At 36.9% G+C, this 19,271-nt stretch overlaps 1 protein-coding gene across 2 annotated transcripts; it reads right to left on the bottom strand.

The window, feature by feature from the left end:
• Positions 1-5,470: 5,470 nt before the first annotated feature.
• LOC104905510 (hypothetical protein) lies at positions 5,471-16,416 on the bottom strand. Of its 2 annotated transcripts, none has more exons than XM_010694084.3 (6): positions 16,032-16,416; positions 15,733-15,925; positions 13,458-13,544; positions 11,641-11,955; positions 9,293-9,440; positions 5,471-6,630 (listed from the first exon to the last, which is right to left on the bottom strand). In XM_010694084.3, exons 1-6 carry the CDS (start codon positions 16,103-16,105, stop codon positions 5,705-5,707), a joined length of 1,743 nt encoding a protein of 580 aa, XP_010692386.2. In that variant the 5' UTR covers positions 16,106-16,416; the 3' UTR covers positions 5,471-5,704. The 2 variants fall into 2 exon arrangements, with proteins under 2 accessions (XP_010692386.2, XP_048497303.1); XM_048641346.1 differs by lacking the exon at positions 16,032-16,416 and adding an exon at positions 14,857-14,920 and having other exon boundaries at positions 15,733-15,869.
• Between the last annotated feature and the right edge of the window lie 2,855 nt (positions 16,417-19,271).

A 19,271-nucleotide genomic window follows, 5' to 3' on the forward strand; every position in this document is an offset into this window, starting at 1 on the left:
TTATCTCCTTCAATATATAGATGTTGGATATTCTAATGAATGGCAAGAAGAAGCCCATTTCCTAATCCCCAGGCTTCGGCAACAAGTGTTGAGGTTTGACCAAGACGATATACTTTAGCAGCCACAAGCTCGCTAGTAGTGTCACGAATGACCACACCCACAGCAGCTGAGGAGCCAGTAACTGAACCATCAAAATTTAACTTGAAACATCTAGGGGGCGGTGGCTGCCAACTGACCATCATGGATTTATGAGACCTGCAAGAAGGAAGAGAAGAGAGAGTAAACGTAACATCTATCATAGTTCGAGCATTCCGTTCCAAATACAAATGTCATGCTCTATAATAAATACGATTAAAATTAAGCATATTATTTTCGAAGACAATTGAATTGCGTTCCTTCCAAACACTCCATAGATTATAACAGAATAATTGCAAGGCTTTCAGGTAGGAACAGAGACACGCAAGGCTTTGAGCAAGATCTTGGGGAACTATATTATGAATTTTTTGTCGTATAAAATTGAGAATTCTAATATTGACAAATTGATGAGCAAGAGAAGAATAAATAGCTAATAGTTTTATCAGAAAAATTACAAAAGAGGGCAAATAGTATCATTAGTGATTTGTCGGTGTCCTAAAATAGATTATTATGGGAGACCATTTCGCAAGCATTGCCTTAGGAATGTTTGGATCTTTGGGGCTACGTCAATTTATCCAATTAAACGGCCAAGGAATACTTGTAGACGATGTAATTTCATGAGCGAGTCAGGTAGCCGTTTTGACAGAAAATTCACCCAAACTAGTCAACCTCCAACAAGGAATAGCAAGGATGGGATAGCAAGGGATATGAATTTTCAAGATAATGTGAAAAATATGTGGTGGGACCAAAACATTTAAGAGCTCAACATTCCATTGTCTTGAAGGAAGAATAACATTATTGACAGTGAGTTCTAGATTAGCAATAGATGTGATTTGGAGCTCTAATAGTTCAATGATACTTTGATTTGCACACCAGTTATCTATCCAAAAGTAAATATTTGTACCTGTTCCAATTTTCTAACGTATTCATTTCATTAGAAGATCTCGAGATCGAAGGATGGACTTCCAAAAACAAGAGTCATATGGCTTTGCTTTATATTCAGATAGATAAGTATTTCGGAGATATTTTTGGCGCATAAGGGTAGGCCAAAGAGAGTATTGGTCATAAAGGATCCTCCAACCCATTTTAGCTAAGTATGCCTCATTTAGATGAGTCATTTTCCGAAAACTGAGTCCACCATATCTTTTAGGGCAACAAATTTTCGACCATACTACTAGCGGTAATCCTGAAGAGCGCCAAAAGAACTCTCGATTGATGCTATCAATTGTAGAGCATATTTTCTTAAGTACCTGAGTTGTGGCCATAAAACATGCTGGAGGAGATTCTAGGTGAGCCTGAATAAGCACTGATTTTCCTACTTTCTGAAGAAAATGATTGTGCCAAGAATTTATTTTATTGTCAACTTTTTGAACTAAGTGATGGAAATAACTAGCCATTGGTTCATAACTAGAGAGAATAACACCCAAATATCTTCCTAAAAAAGCCTTCGGTGTCATATTGAAAATACCAACAATGGTTCTTTGTCTACAATTCGGTATATGTTTAATTTGAAAATATGATTGGCAATGTATGAAAATTCACTGGTTGCCTGAATTAAGACAGAAGGAATCTAGAATATATTTTAGGCAGTGGGTATGATCCAGGTTAGCTTGACAAAATAATAATCTGTCATCAGCAAAAAAAAAAAGCTCTGGAATTATCTGAGAATATGGAGCAAGTTTAATTCCGATTCCTGATCTTGAAGTTTTTGTTGTAGAATCCAATTGTCTATGAAGGATGTACATGCATAAAATAAAAAAGGTACGGTGACAAGGGGTCACCTTGTCGAAGGCCTCTAGAAAGGTTGGAAAACATAAGTAGTATCTTGATTTATGACGAGTGAGTAAGAGACAGTTGAAATACATTAATCCATTTGATCCATTGATGATGAAAACATAGCTTTGGGGGGTATGGTCTAAAAAATCTCATTTTATACGATCATAGGCTTTTTCCATGTCTTTTAAGAGCAAACAAACCCCTTTTACTTTTTGATTTATTAAAAATATTTAGGATTTCTTAGACAATGAGGACATAGATTAGCCTTCTGGGGGTGAAAGCATTTTGGAAGGAACTGATAATTTTAACAATAATTGGTCGAAGATGTTATACCAAGATTTTCGAGATAATTTTATATAATGTGGTGCACAAGCTAATAGGTCTAAACTGATTTGGCTTTTCAGGTGTAGCTACTTTAGTTATCAAAGAAATTAACGTATGATTAACACTACGAAGGAGGAAACCATGATTGAAAAAATCATGAATGGTTTTACAAATATCCGAACCTACAATATCCCGGTAATTTTGGAAAAATTAGATCCAAACCCATCAGATCCTGAAGATTTTGTGGGATCGATGCTAAAGAGAGCATCTTGAATTTCTTTGTCTGTAATAGGACCTGTTAATTGGAAATTGTCAAAATCAGACACAATAGGGTAGATACAAGGCGTGGATATAGATCGAGGAGACCAGTGAGCGGTTTTAATCGATCTTGAAATTCAAATAGAAACGCGTTGTGGATATCATCCGGGGAATCAACCCATTGATTCAAATGATTTCTAATACGCAAAATTTGTTGTCGTTTGATCTTAGCTGTAATCTTGGAATGGAAAAACAAAGTGTTACGGTCTCCTTTCGTCAACCATTGCTTTCGAGAATACTTGCCCCAATATTTTTGGATAAAAGCTAAGAGGCATTCCTGTTGCCGAACTAGGCGATCTAAGTGTTGTTCAATATGAGGATGGTTAGGGAATTGAAGCAATTGTTGTTAGACATGTACCAATCTAGAATGATTTTGGTCAAGTTTTTGATGGATGTGACTATAATTTAATCTAGCCCATAATTTGAGGTCTTGTTTAATGAATTGAAGATTTCGGATTATATTATAAAAATGCGAACGTGAATGTCATTGGTACCAATGCTTGTTAATAATTTTTTGTGTATTTGGATCATTAGTCCATGCATTTTCGAATCGGGATCTGGGCGGCTTATGTTGCCTTATTCGCGATGTATCTAATATCATGGGTGCATGATCAGAGTAGGTATAAGCATCATAATATAGACATGAATCTGATAATATGCTACCCACATGGGAGAGACTAGGCAACGGTCAAGTTCTTCATATATGTAATGCTTGTTATATCTCTTTTTCCAAGAGAAGGAGTTCAGAGGGCTAAAAACATCTTGTGCCTGACACGAGCATGAAGTCCGAAAGAATCTGACAATGGGAAGGAGTAGCATGAATCCCTCTTTTTTTGTCACTGACATTAAAATCTCCGATAAGGCACCATGGTAGGTGAAGAGTGGAGAAAATTTTTTGTTACCTCATTCCAAAATGGAAGTTTATCCATTTTTTGTGCAGGAGCATATATACCAGTGAGCCAAAAAGAAAAATACAAGCATTTTTCTTGAACTATGAAGTGGGCTAAGCGAGACGATGACATTTGCGGTGTAATCGTATAAGATTCATTTTTTCATAGGACCCAAATTCCACCATTATGTCCAAGCGGATCTTTAATGAGTATATCATCAAAACCTAGAATAGTAAGGATCTTCTGCCGATTTATTTTTCAACTCATGGTTTCAATTATGATCAAAATGTTCGTATTTTCGAGTGAAAAACAACAGCTCACTAAGGACATTCCGTTTTTTAGCACCTTGAATATTCCAACTAATAATTTTCATAGATTACTTCTGTTTAAATCACTATTCAATTGTCGGCATAAGACACAAGCCTCGATAGGCATCACATAATGGTGGGAAAGGCCGAAGGCCAATGGCGTAGAACTAATGCAAGGAGAATAGAGAGTTCTCATAGATAAACACAATGGTAATAGAGTTATAGTTATATTATGTTTCATACGAAATACATATACCCATCGTACAGGCTGAGTCTTGATAGTCGATATATAGTCTGATAATGTATGAGTCTTCCAGCGATGTTGCGTTGCCTCCAACAGTATCTCGAATGGTGGCCCAGCATATAAAGTTTCAAAGACACCAAGTGTCTAAGCAGGCATCGAAAGATGTTGGGCAAGGCTATGCACCAGTCTCAAAAGTGGAGCAAAATAGTAACACATTGACATTTACTCACACTTGTGGCAATTAATACAATTACAATCAAGTTATATAATAGCAAGGGGAGGACAATAATAATCCAAGGCCATGACCTTGCCATGAAATGGAAGTGTATAGTTATCAGGTATCCAAAGAATATGATCTAAAACTGAACATCAATTTATCAAAAAGGGCACCCATATACGAGAGTCTTTCCAGTTGTTAATATGACATGTAAATATAGCCTTATTTATTTTTCTGAGCTTTGAGTAGACCATAAAATCCATGGTGTTGCATCGAAAGTGTAGATGCAGACTAGTACCAAGACGCATCATACTTTTTCAATCTAGAAACCCACACAACTAATATACATTCAGACCAAGTTAATACATCTTGACCTAAAAGTACATGACATAAGATTGTAACAGCAGGTACAGATGCCTCCAAACATTTTGAACTGAACAGATGGATATAAGTGTAACAAATGAACAGATTGCTAGTATAGCAGATGGGATAGAAAAATGGTACAACATAGGGGTCAAATTGAACGCCATAAGAACACAAGTACAAAGAAGAAATTTGCCAAGACTCCATAAGAAGCTATCATACTCCGACAAATTCCATGAATTTCGACAGTGCAATCTCACATACATACAGAAAACAGAATGCCCACAAAGGGATTTAAGCATATTAGAGGACAATTGGAAATTACTAATTAGTAAGGGTTTCATTGCAAGTCAGAAAAAAAAAATGGAGCAAATTTATAATTAATCAAGATTAAGAAAATTAATAAATGGGATAAGGTACTTACCTAGACTGAAAACCAGTAGCGTCGGATTGAAGTGAGTCTGAGGTGGCGGTGATAACATCGGCGTTGGGTAATTGGCTGAGGAGGCGATTCATCATCTTCATCACTTGACTTTGGCCGAAATCAGTAGCGCATGTAACAGAGAGATCGTGGCAACATTTGATTTCTTGACATTGTCAGTCATGGTTGAGTGAAGGCTAGAGTAGAGCAGAGGCGAGGTGAAAAGGGTGGAGTGGAGACAACAAATTTCAGGTGATCGGGGGTTGGTAAACCCCATCTTGAGAGCTTTTCTCTCTTCCTGTTCTCTCTAGAGACTTCTAGATAACTATGTCCCCTACTTGTGCTATAGGAAATTTTACTTAATTTGATAGAACTATAAAATAATACCCTTAGTATCATCTCCCCATCACTTCATTCATGTAGCAGTGGCATATAAAGAGATCTATTCATATACCAATATACCATAATAGGAAATGTGATAATTTCGGAATTCTTAAAAAACCATACGTAACTGTTAATTCAAACGGAGGAGCTACACATAGAGAATGATAAAGCAAATATGGACACAATTGTACGACTCCACATCCAGTCATATTTACATAGAACAGTTGCCTAACAAACTTTGACTACAATTAATAGACAGAGACACATTAGATCGAATTATATAACAGTTGAGGAGATTTACAAGATGTTAACCTGACCATGGCACTATAAATTTGCTTGTTCAGATATTTCAGCGCCAGCAAATCGTTCGCTTGAAATCTCCGTCTTTTCAGCTCCACTATCAACACTTACAGTTAATATATTCTGATGCGCTTCCTTCACAGCTGAAGAAACTCCATATTTACTTTCATTTGCAGCTACATCTCTGTTCGTTGCACCTTCAGAATTGCCAACATCAGCAATTTCTTTAACAGGACTCACATCTGCACCAAGAGGTGTTGCTCGACTCTTATCAACCAGTGCATTTGGCAAATGTTGGGGAAGAGAAGCACTATCTACTTGGACTCTAGTCATTGGTTTAGTATCTGAGACTTGAATATTTACTGCCTTAGATATCTTAATTTCTATCTGCTGGTCAGCATTAGTTTGGTCCGTCGCTATGACAGATGTGGTTCTTGCCTTTGGAAGCTGAGGGACTGTAGCTGGAGGAACGGAGGGCCTTATTGCACTACCCTTAGCTTGTTGATCTGCAGCAAAGGGTGCGGCTTCGGAAGCCCCAGAAGTTGGTGACGAAGCTAACCCAGTACGAATAAAATGTACATTGGGAGGCAGAGGGCTCGAACTCCCTGCTGCAGAAGTGTTGATCAAAGAACTGCCTGCTCTAAAACGCACTGCATTATTTGATTGTACAGCCTTGAATAAAGATGCCGCATCTGAGGGACTAGCAATACGGGCACCTGCAGCTACTGCAGCAGCTTGAATAGGATCTGAACTGACACTAGTTTGAGCTGCCTTTTTTTGAGGACGAGGCTTTGGCGTGGAAGCCACTGGTGCTGGTTTTGCAGATGATGTCGCATAGGTGACTGGAGAGGGCTGAGGTTGGGATGGTGGGATAGCAGCATTAGTAACTGGCAAGTCTGTTTTAGAGGCACTTGTTTTAGCTGTCTCAGTACCAGCTGATTCATTGCCAACTACAAAATGATAAAATGTGTGCAAGCTATCAGCAGTCAACAAAAAGGTTAAGAGCTGAGCCATGCATCTACCATGAAATAAAAAAAAGGACTAACAGAAGGCTTTAACAGAAAGGGACGGGAGAGATACACATAGAAAGAAAATCTCATCTTTAAGGCTTTTACAATCATCCTGTTCGAGCCATAAACAATGTCCAGTCAGAATTGATAGTGTACACTTGTCAGCACCAATTACAAACTAAGCCATGAGGTCTCCACGAACAAGAACGAGAGCAACAACAACAAATTAGTTACATAACCATGAACCAAGGCCAATCAAGATAAGTTAATTAACCTAACTTGATGCATTAGGAATGCATGCTGTCACATTTGTTCAATTAGTCCCAAGCTACAAAGTATTTTACCTTCATTATACCATATAAAGGAGGTTTATTACAACAAGTAGACAATAGGCGACAGACGGGTTAAACTCTAAATCATTAGTAAAATCAGTTTTAATCAGTACTAAATGGTTTTGCGCAAAAATCAAATTTAACTGTGAAACTACTAGACAATCAGCAAAATCCAGGACAAAATCAGGTTTCACCATCAGCAAAATTATTTAGTAAGTCAAAAACAGTTGTACTTTGTGAAAATCACTTTTATAAGCGAAAACCAGTTATATCAATAGATATGAGGTAAACACAAATAGTCCATCAAACTAGAATACTTAGCAATTAGCACCAGCATAGTTGGAACTGCTTTAATTAAACTATAAACAACTCACTCTTAATATCTTAACAAAATAAGCATATATTGGACCAACCATAAAACATAAGGGAACCTTGAATCTGATCATACATAACAATTAACAAGACACAAACAGCAGCTATGAAAAGAATCACTAAAAATTTATTTTCACACACAACTCGACCTTGTAAAAATATAAAATGATGAAATGACCCTTCTGACTGACAGTAGAACACGGTCCAATTATAATATTATAGACTTAAAATTGAGCCATAAAAAGCTACTCAAGGCAGTAGAGGTAACAGACTACCAGCTACAGATAAATTTGTTACAAATTAATATTTAATGTCACACAAAGGGGTTTCAAATGTCTTGGATGTTTTCAGCCTTGCTTTTCCCTGCTTTATTTGGACCCGAAAGAATTAATAAGGCCCTAGGCCAGTGAAAGAGCAAAAGGGATAAGATTGAGCTAGGAGAATGCATTCAAATGGATGGCACTAAACTTTATGAAAGAATTATTTTGCTTATGGGCCAATAGAACTTTGATGGAACGCTTCTGCATCAAAAATGACTGGAAAGCATTTTGCCATGCTGTAAAATGAAAAGCATATGGAACTCCTTGAGAATACTTGGAAGCAACTGAAGAGGGAAAGGAGACTTCAAACAGCAAAAATCCGAAGGTCACAGAACAACCCACTTTCCGAACAAACCAACCAAGTAGCTGAATAAGTCTAAAAAGTACTTTGAATACATTATCCCAAATGTGTGGTGTCAATCAGGGAAGAAAAACTCGCCCGTTCCGTTCTAGAAAGGGGGCTCTGTAACGGGTTTGAGAGTTGCCGTTTCGAGGAAAACCGTTCTAGAACGGTGCAAGGAAATTCACACAAACTCGGCCGTTCTGCCATTAAATAACGGATTCGCTGCGTTCTAGAACGTTTTCTTGGCCGCATTGTGTAAAAACGCGAGGGAGACAAGGAAATATGAGAACAAAAGCATAAACCTGACTTATAATTCTCAAATTAAATCTTACCCGGCTTCTTTAAACTCTAATTCGACACAAACCCCTCAAGTAATTGCAGTGAATTACTTCAGGTTGCAGTCTAAAATGGAAACCCTCATTTTAAAGAAAACCCTAATTGCGTGTGGGAGGTAAATGATGTCCCCTACTTCACCGGTCACGGCAAGCAATGCCTTTGACATACCTCCGGCTGCTTCTGGCATCATAGCCCCTGGTGGACGGCGGTAGTCGTTGAAGCAGGTTAGTGCTCTCTTTCCCTCTTTGTCGATCTGATTCTTCCTCTCCTTTTCTCTCTCTTCTTATTTCTTCTCTTTTTCTTTTTATTCTGTGACTGCCCGTCACATCTCGCGTGAGAATTGAGATAAAATATCTCTTTCTCTGTCTTCTTTTCTTCCCTTTTTTATTTTTCGTTCTCTTTTCTTTTTGTTCTCTTTTTCTTTTTATTCCCACCCTCAGTCACACATTTACTATTTTTTAATTGCACCATTCTTTTTGGTAGTGGTTGTCTTCCATTTTACTTATACATGAGCTCTTGTAAAGGATTGTATGTTCAAATATCAGCAAAAGTACCCCAAAGAGTGCATTTAAAACTGTTTTGAACATGATATAGTATAAAAATAAAACAGAAGAAAAATAAAGTTAAAACACAGCTTGTGTGAATTGTTAAAAAAAATTCACGCCACGACAGCCGCGAAACGTTCTATTTCCCCGTTACAATCCGTTCCCGCGACAACGTGACCGTGACCGCGTTTTTTTTCCCTGGTGTATTTTACATATGAACACAAGAAGAGCATAGTGATATAATTACATAACATGTTCATTTAGATCAGCGGGGAAAATTAGATTTGCAAGCATAATGGAAGCTGGAAGTTCCAAATGATTGAGCAAAAATAACACAGAAGAAAAAGAGCATACCAGTGCCACAACCAGTTGATAACTTATCCTTAAAAGCCATGTCAAGTGCATGACGAGTAGCCAGCTGAGCCTCCGTGAGTTGTGCGGTAGCTGTTTTGGCCCCTCTAACATTTGAAGTCCCTTGTTTCTTCCTAATAATATTCCACCTCTGCATATGCCAGAAAAATCAGATATACAAGTACACATCACTTGCAAAAATCTGCACTTAGGAAGAGGTGGAAAACATCAATTAACAGGAAACACAACAGTAGGTGCAAACTTCCGTTGCCGGGATTTGAACCCGGGAAAACTGGGATCAACCAGACATCTAAGCCGGACTAGATGACAACGGACCAATGGACCAGAAAGAAGTTGCTGAAGATATTTCAGCTTATATATATAAAAGTTACATATCTCATAGCATGAGATAGATGGTTAGTCTAAGTAATCGACCAAAAATGGCAATAATGACCTCTAACAAAGTGAGGCTCTAACACTTCGTGAGCTCCCAAGGAATCAAGAATAACTCAATCCTACTTTCCTTTTTATCACCTCCTCATCCCTTATAATTCTCCTCTCCAAACCAACTCTACCCCTACCAACACCACCCCAAAAAAAATCCGAAAAAAAGAAACAGAAAAGGTTTCTACCAATCCCTCTCTAAGTACTAAATTAGATATGTACATTTGCGCATGTGTCTTTTAGTCTTGTATCAGCAAACTTGAAACAAGAGAATTCAAGCCATGAAGAAAATTAGAGGCAGAAAAGGCAGGATTTATTTGTTCAAAATTTTCTTATCCTCAAAACCATAGGTATAGGTGATACTAACTCCATTTCTTTTTAGATGCATCACTTTCTTTTTAAGAAAATGTCACGATATATACAATCAAGCCCCTAAAAATAAACTTTTCTAAAGCCAAATAACTCAACCACCCCACTCCACCCCCCACCGCAAAAAAAAAAAAGAAAAGTAAACCTGCCATCCCCCCATCCCAACCCCAAGCACCACAAGTCCACCACTACTGTTGCAGCTGCCACTGCCACCAATACTTCGACCTCGGCCACCCTTCTCTGGCATCTTTCCCTCTCCTCATCTTTTCCGGCCCTTTCTTTCCTCTCTTCTCTGGCAACATCTATCTACAACTTGCTCAAGCTACATGGCGGAATTCGACCACGAAAGCTCCAGATCTGGAATTGACCATTCCTTCCTCACATACACGCATTCTCTAGGGTTTATACTTGTGTTTCATGGCGGAAAGAAAAGGAAAGGGAATGGGAAGAGAAAGAATTGCCAAAACGAAGCCCAGATCAACAAAATCTAATTACATAAATGAAAGTGGTCTCTTATCAATTGTTGATGAAGAAAATTTCATTAACGCTATTAGAGCTCTTATCATCAGATATTATTTTCTCGATCTTCTAGGGTTGTGGGTTTTTTGATGGCGGTGGTGGATTTTTGGGGTAGTAGTTTGGTTTTTGAGGTGGGGATGGGTTCATGGGTTGTGGGGACCGAGGGTTTCCGGTTTAGGGGGAATTTCGGGTGGGTTGGGTAGTGGTTTCAGGGGGGTTTTAAAATTTCGGATGGGTAAGATTTTTTCGGATGGGGTTGGATTTACAGGGTGGTTTTGTGAGTTGGGGTAGTGGTTTTGGTGGTAGGGTGGTGGTCCAGTGGCTTGGCTCACTTGGCACTGTAACACCCCAAAATCCATACACATCTAAACTACGTGGCATCGACTTTGGGATTGGCTTGGCCATGTAATAAGCTTTCTAAATTTATTTTTGTGAAGAATTGGCTTTGTTAATTAGATGGGAAAATGTCAGTTTCAACACCCTTTTCTCTTTCTTGGTTTGTGTGAAAAAGCATTTGGTTGAAGTATACCTGTGATTGAGTAAGGAAAAAGCCATACTATCTAGAATATTTTTCTTCCATCCAAAAGTTATGTGAAAACTGAAATCAACGTTTCACGATTGACGTTCTTTTGGGACAGAAATTTTTCTAGATAAGATAATAACATATACTTCCTCTGAACTTTTTATATCGCGACATATGCTTTGGGCACACTTTTTAAAGACATTATAAAAATTGTGGGTTGGCAAAAAGAACCCATGTGATTGGTTGGTGGGTAACTAAAGATGGATTTAGGTAGACTTAGGTCAATGTAGTCCATTCGGATAACTTTTATCACTGAAAGAGGAAATGTTGCTATAGATATGAAACTATTAAAAGAAGCTATGTTGCAACAGGAAAACAACGGAGGAAGTATGTTTTGTGTCGTATAACTAATGAATCATCAGTATCAAGTACCAACAAAAAAAGAAATAGACAGTCAAAAGACATCAAGTTTGCAAATCGAGTAAGTTAGTAAAACCTGAGCCAACTGAGTAGCATTTCTATTCCCCTTAAAATCTCCTTTTATGATAGCTGCCCAACTCCCCTCTCCAAATTTTTGAACAGCGGTAATCAGTTCTAGATCCTCTTCTTCTGACCATGGTTTTCTTCTCTTCCGATTATTTGTTGCACCATTTGCATCCAAACCTTCACCAAAGATCCCTGCAGCTTGAGATTGTTTATGAACTTGCAAATTTTCTGAAGAAACCTTTGGTGAATTAACATTAAGCACCCCACCCTCAACACTTGAGCTGTTGGGAAAACTAGACTCGTAGGCTGATCCAGAAGCAAGCACCTAATCAGGCCAATCAATCAAAAAATAAAAGATAAGCAATATGGAAACAATGTTCCTGTCAATCTAGATATAGAAGCAACAGATGAAATTAATTATTAATTCACTCAGAAATAAAACAGACGAAAGTTATATAGTAATCAGCGACACAGTATACATCCATGAACAAGTCAAACATAACCATCAAAAGTATAATCTACAATTCTGCCAATCACTTTCCCTGGTCAGGGTCAGGCCTTTGATTAGATCTTAATCTAGCTGTGTACATGAACGATGAATGTGTTCATGTGATAAAGTGATATTTGCTTAATTTGGACTTTGATCAAGGAAATACCAAAGGCATAAGTAGGAGCTAGGAAGGCCTTAGCTTTTACAGAATTGAGTAATCGTGTCTCATCAAAAAATGAATATTTTATGTTGCCCCATATTTATTTAGTGAATGTTTTAATTTTAGCGAATGTTTTAATTTTAGCGAATGTTTTAATTTTAGCGAATGTTTTAATTTTTAATCGAAGTCTACCCCTCATAATGTCTCATTTGTATTCTCAGATTTGGCACCTTGAAGTAGAGCTTCTGAGTGCCTTAGGAAACACCCGTCGCGAGGCATACCGTCCACGATTAAGAAAACAACTTAATGTTTTCCATAAATCAGAAACAATCAATTACTTGTTTTAGAATCCAGCAGTCTAATGAAAGGGAAAAAAAAACTTAAAGAAGAAACATAATGAAAGCTTAAACCTCTAAGGTCTAAATCGGGGAAGCAGGTTCATTTGGGGATTTGGTAGTCTATGCAGGAGTAAGGAAAAGTGGGTGTTTAATAGCAAAGGGCACAAAATTTGCTTTTCTTCAACAGTGACATCCTCTTTTCAAAATACTATAAAGCGAGACTGATGGCATAAAGATCCATGCTTCCCTTTCGTAATCCTATGTCTTATCAATAGATATATTATATAGTCCTTATTCCTTGCATTTGGAACACAAAAGAGGAAATCGCATTCAAATACACCAGCAGAAACAACTGAACATGTGTTCGGAAAAACATCTGGATCACAAGACGACAAATTGTTAAGCCATCGACGATCGACATCACAACAAAAAATCTTTAACTTCAAATACAATTTTTTGGTAAAGTGCTTACCCCATCAGATCTACCTATATAGTCAAATACAAATGTCTATGAATCCAATGTCAAAGACATCCTCACTTTCAGATAGAGTGAGATGCTACACATCTTTTGGAGAGACCTTTCAAGAGTTTTCTTTAATAAAAAAAATGTTCTGACACAAACTTGTGCACAGAAAGGACACAACGTAGCCGGTGTAAACACTCATTCCTTCAGACTGCAAAGACAATCAGAACAAAAGTGACATAAATTGTCATCTCCATCATGCATGCTAAGCCTTATGCAGGAGACCCCATTAACAGCATGTATTTGAACAGACAAGACCTAGTTACAAAATGATACAGCATAGTTGTCTTCCAAAAGCATTTATGTTGAATCTAACCTTTACACAGTTAGAAGCCTCAATAGCAGCTTCGTTAATTACAGGGGGACAAGCTTCCAATTCACATTCCAAGTCACTATCATCATCCTGCATGCAAATTGCATCCACGTTAAGCTATGAAAATAATAGTCTGAAATCAAGAAAGCAGATAGACAAAATGATACAATTCCTACAGTACTATGCAGGGCACATTATGCAAAGGTAAGTCACTTAAGATCAACCACATGCTGCCTACAATTCGAAGCTCCCAGAACTTGAACTTTCTTCTTAAACTACCTATCTTCTTTCTCTGTTTAATAATTATTAGAGGCCTAGTAATTAATACAAGGACTTGTTAGGATTCAGGATTCACCAAACTACTAATCCATACAATTAGAGTATTCGAATAACGCATATTACTTCTGGTAAAAAGAGCATTCCAGGTTCAAGTCATTAGAAGCTCATAAGCATCCCGAGAAATCCTCTCTTTTTTTTCCAGCAAGCAGCGAAGCACTTACAAAAAAGAAAAATATATAGAAAAACTGAAAGAAGCAACCAGTGACGGGGTGAAATGCCACAAAAGTCATCACACACAGGCCACACACAGGCCACACACATTCTCTTGGTGGAAAAAAGACAATGCTTGTTAAAGATGAAGCAAGCATTCAAAATCGGAACGTCAATTAGAGAAAGGATTTTGGTACAGTAATAGGGTAGGTTTTGGTGAACAAAGTCATCTTTAAAGGGACAAACCTTTAGGGGAGAAAGAGTAGATATCACATTCGACGACCGATATTCCAAAGAGGAGTACTTCAAAATTAGGGAAATGGGGAGAAAGAGCACATTAACAACTCCCAAAGGTCTTTCTCCAATAGAATATCCAGCAAGACAAGCCCCAGGATGCTTCACAGTTTAGAAAAGAATGTGAAATACGAAAGTTGATTGCCTTAGACCCCTTGGTGGAATGGTGGTGCATATAGAAACAAGAAAATTGGTACATGTCGAGAGCCCAACTTGTGCTTGTCAAGCTTTCAAGTAAATTATAGTTCTATGCACTTGAAGGCTTGAAGCCACATTTCTTGCTCTGAAGAAAAGATCATGAGCAAATTCTCCAGGGGTATTGTTACCACTTACCAGTACTTCTACCCGCTTTTTATATTTGTGCCCCTTAGAGTCAGAGGGAATTCCATTTTGAATCTAATAGTTGTTGTCTCTCTCATGCATCTCTAAATTTACTTGCCGAAAAAAGGGGGAAAAAAAGATAATTCTAACAACTCTATAATATCCATATTTCATCTTATAGAAAAGATGACTAAAAAATATTGAAAGACAATCTAGGCACACTATTTACACAAAATTAGACAAAAGGCTTCTTTCCATAGATAAGAGAACTTCCAACCAAGTTGGAATAATTCCTCACCTTTCTCATTCCTTTTTCATTTCAACTCGGGCTCAGTACGTTGAATGGAAATGGAAACAAGGAACTGAGGCACAAATGAAGGGAAACAAGGAAACCCGATTTCCAAACTATTAGAAAACATGGCAACAAAACATCTGAAACAATAAATCAATCACTTCTCTTATAAATCCAAAGTTCTATTATGTGCGTCATTCACTATGCAGTAATATGAATAAAGAAGGCTCCAGAACTAACAGATATTCCAAAGAGGAGTACTTCAAAATTAGGGAAACGGGGAGATACTTATCTCTCATTTAAAGAAGTTTTCCCTAAGTACCCAAGTTCGAGAACCATGAATATGACCCTCATAAGAGCTTTCATGCATCAATTTTGATAATCAAAGCAAAACCGAGGCTAGCACCATATGCTAGTTACAATTGCTCAAAACTTGCAATGTACACGATTCCGAGTTGAAACACTTTATCTCCAAAAATAATCACATCAAACTATTGATGTATCAACAAGAATCACAAAATACTCTCAATATCAGAGTATAGCCACAACAAGAAAAGGCCAAGAATAAGGATGAGGAGCTAGCTCATGTGTTAGAGCACTCCCCTCTGATCTTTGAGGTCAGGGGTTCGATCCTTACCCCCAACATTATGTTGAGGTATTTCCTTAGCATGCTTTACATGCTTTACCAGCCAATGTGCTGGTAGTTCCTACAAGGCTAGTAGCCTTGGTAGGGGTTAGCCCTTGGGCTGACTTAATTTCCCAATAAATAAATAAAAAAAAAAAAAAAAAAAAAAAGGCCAAGAATGATAAGAAAAAGAAGGCAAACAACAAAATATAGAATTATAAGCAAGAAACGAATTAAAAAATACGACGAAAACTAACCAGAGGTTGATCCTCAGGACCAACATTCTCAATCAAGGGTTGACGATAAGCCAAATGACGCCATAACATTTGATACTCTCTAGGACTCGTAATCCCCGTCTTTGTCTTCTTCACTAACAACTGCCAATCAATCTTCACTTTTGGAAATTGCGCAATTTCTCTCAGCACCGCTAACACTGTTGTTGCTGAATACCTAATTTTCACCATAATCAACAACACACAAAAAAAAAAGAAAAAAATTAAGCTTGATCACATTCAAAATATGATTACATTTAAAGAAATAGGAGAGAGAAAAATACCTCTGCAAGAGAGTGCAAACGTCTTCTTCAGTGACTGCAACTTTCTTCAGCTTCTTATCAATGGCGTCAACCATGGCTGCCGAATTGACGAAATCGAAGCTCAGTATAACCTCATGTGCGAAGAAGAACCAAAATATTCCGGAGTAGAAATCAGATTGAAGCTAAAACCCTAGAGGTAGGGTTTATGGATTGAAGTGAAAAGAGATGAATTTCTCGATAGAATAGTTGTGAAAATTTCGAAGATTTGTCTTATGAAGAATTGTGAAGAGAGGAAGAATTGAGAGGAGAGAGAAAGTATGTGATTGACAATGACGGAATATTAAAGCGCGAGGTGATCAAAGGAGAAACGAAAGAGATTAGGGGGATATTGGAGAAAGATGGTAATCAATATGTATACTTCCTCCGGTTTTTTTTAGATGTTACATTTTTTTAAAATTCGTTTATCTAGGCAAAAATTGAAAGAGTAATTCAGAAAACATTAAGGTGAGAATTAAAGGAAGTGGGGAGCACCAGTGAGTCACTACCACCAATGAGCCACACCAATGCGCCACCGCGGCACGCCACCAAATCGACCACCGACACCCTCTCCCTCTCCTTCCCCTGTTGAACGCACAACCCCCTCCCCTTCTCCTTCCCTTGCAGTCGCGCGACTGGGTTTCCGACGGGTGGGGTTTTCGAGGGGTGGGTAAGGTTTTTGGCGGTAGGGGTGGTGTTTTTGAGGTTGGGATGGGGTTTTCGAGGGGTGGGTAGGGTTTTCGGCGGTAGGGGTGGTGTTTTCGAGGCTGGGGTGGGGTTTTCGGCGCTTGGGGTAAGGTTTTCGACGGGTGGGTGGGGTTTTCGATGGGTGGGGATTTCAACGAGTGGGGAGGGGTTTTCGGTGGCTGTGTGGGGATTTGGCTGGTGGGGTGGGGTTTTCGGTGGCTGGGTGGGGTTTTCGGGTGGGTGGTGGGGATTTCGGCAGGTGGGGTGGGGTTTTTGGTGGCTGGGTGGTATTTTCGGCTGGTCTAGTAGGGTTTTCGGCGAGTATTGTGGGGTTTTTGGCGAGTATTGTGGTGTTTCGACGGGTTGGGTGTGGTGCGGTGGTGGGGAGGGGGCTGCTGCAATGGTGGACTGGTGGGGAGGGGGGTTGCTGCAGTGGTGGGGAGTTGGTTGGATTGCTAGGGTCGGTGGAAGAGGTATGGTGGTTAATTGTTAATTTAGGTTAAATTTGGGTAAATTAATTAGGTTTAATTTTGATTAATTGTTATAAGTAAGGGTAAGTTGGTCATTTTACATGGCAAAACTTACTAATTTAGGAAAGAAAAAAAAGTGTAACATCTATTTTGAAACATGTTGTTTTAGGAAAGTGTAACATCTAAAAAATCGGAGGAAGTATATATAACTTTTCGAGAGTATAGAGCCCGCCACACACGATTGTCATGTTATTAATTTTTACAAAAATAGAGTTCGACATAGATTTAAATACATATCGCAAGTTTTGGATAAGCGGAAATTAGAGTTTTGTATTGAATGAATAACTTAAATTATTATATTATGTAAATAAGTTTTGCTACGTAATTCGGAATATTATAATTTTTGTACCATTAGATAGTGCTCGAAATATGCTTCGGAAGAAGATCCATATACAATATAGTTCTACAAAGAGCACGCTAGGTATAATTGTCATGTCATTAATTTTTATTTTATTTTATTCTTTTTACAAAAAAAGAGTTCTACGTTACATATAAGGAGTTTTCGATAAACGAAATAGAGTTTCGTGTTGAATGAACAACTTAAATTATTATATTATATTATTTGTGTATAACTTTTGGTACGTAATTTGAAATATTATATTTTTTGTGCCATTGGATAGTGCTCGAAATATGCTTCGAAATAAAATCTATGTACAATATAGTTCTACAACTTATGAGTAGAGAGTACCACGTAGAATTGTCATGTCATTACTTTTTATTTTAAATATAATAAAGAATAGAATTCTACACATATTTAAATATATAAAATGAGTTTTGAATAGGGAGAAATTTTACGTTTAGTTTTGAATAAACAAGCTAAATTATAATATTATGTAAATTGAATATAACTTTTGCTATCTAATTCAAAACATTATCATTTTTTACAATTGGAGAGTGCCTGAAGTATGCTTCAAAATGAGAATCATCTACAATATAGTTTTACAACTCATGAAAATATATTTATTTTTAGATGAATGGTAAGATATTTTTTAGTCTTTCTTTTTGATAAATATAATAATAATTAAGCTATAAGTACAGTGTACAACATGTGATTATAGCATTTTATAATAGGTCCAATTTACAAAATTAGACATATTCTCTTTCAAAACCTCAGCCTAATTAATTGCTCCACTAAACCAAAACAATTTAGTATTGCAACAAAATTTATTGGAAAAAGCTAAATGCAGCCCTAAGGGCTGCATATAAGAAGCTAAAAATGGAAAAAACAAGCATTAATTGATCATTTATTACATAGATTAATGCAAAGTTTGTAATAAATTTACAGCTAAATTCCATTTTAACCAATGTATTTATGTCTTATATGCAGCCCTAAGGGCTGCATATAGCATATCCCTTATATATATATATATATATATATATATATATATATATATATATATATATATATATATATATATATATATTATATATATATATATATATAAGAATGTTAGATGATGAAAAAATTAGAGTTTGATTTTAAAAAACAACCTTAGAATATTATAAAGAGTTCCATCTAAGCATGTCATGTTATTGTTTTTAATTATTAACTTTTTTAAAAAAATAGTGTTCACTATAGATATAAATACATATAAGGTGTTTTGAGTAAGTGAACATTATATTTTGATTTTAGATCAAACAACCTAAATTATTATGCTATGTAAATTGAATATAACTTTTGTTACAAATTCGCAATTATAATTTTTTTTTTTACCATTGGAGAGTGTTCGAAATATGTTTCAGAATAAGTTTCATATACAATATAGTTTCACAACTTATGAAAATTTATTTATTTGGAAGATAAGTAACGTATTATTTATTCTTTATTTTGATTACATGTAAAAATAACTATAGAAATAGTGTATTATATGTGGGACAATATCAATTATCTCTTTGAAAAGCATACATTTAAACATTGAGTTATATAAAGATAAAAATACATATTTATAATTTTGAACCTATAGCATATTATGGTGGCATTACATGAATCAAATGAAAGTCTGTCATC

The sequence above is a fragment of the Beta vulgaris genome, chromosome 1 (genome assembly GCF_026745355.1).
Source record: "Beta vulgaris subsp. vulgaris cultivar EL10 chromosome 1, EL10.2, whole genome shotgun sequence".
In the NCBI taxonomy this organism is placed as follows: domain Eukaryota; kingdom Viridiplantae; phylum Streptophyta; class Magnoliopsida; order Caryophyllales; family Amaranthaceae; genus Beta; species Beta vulgaris.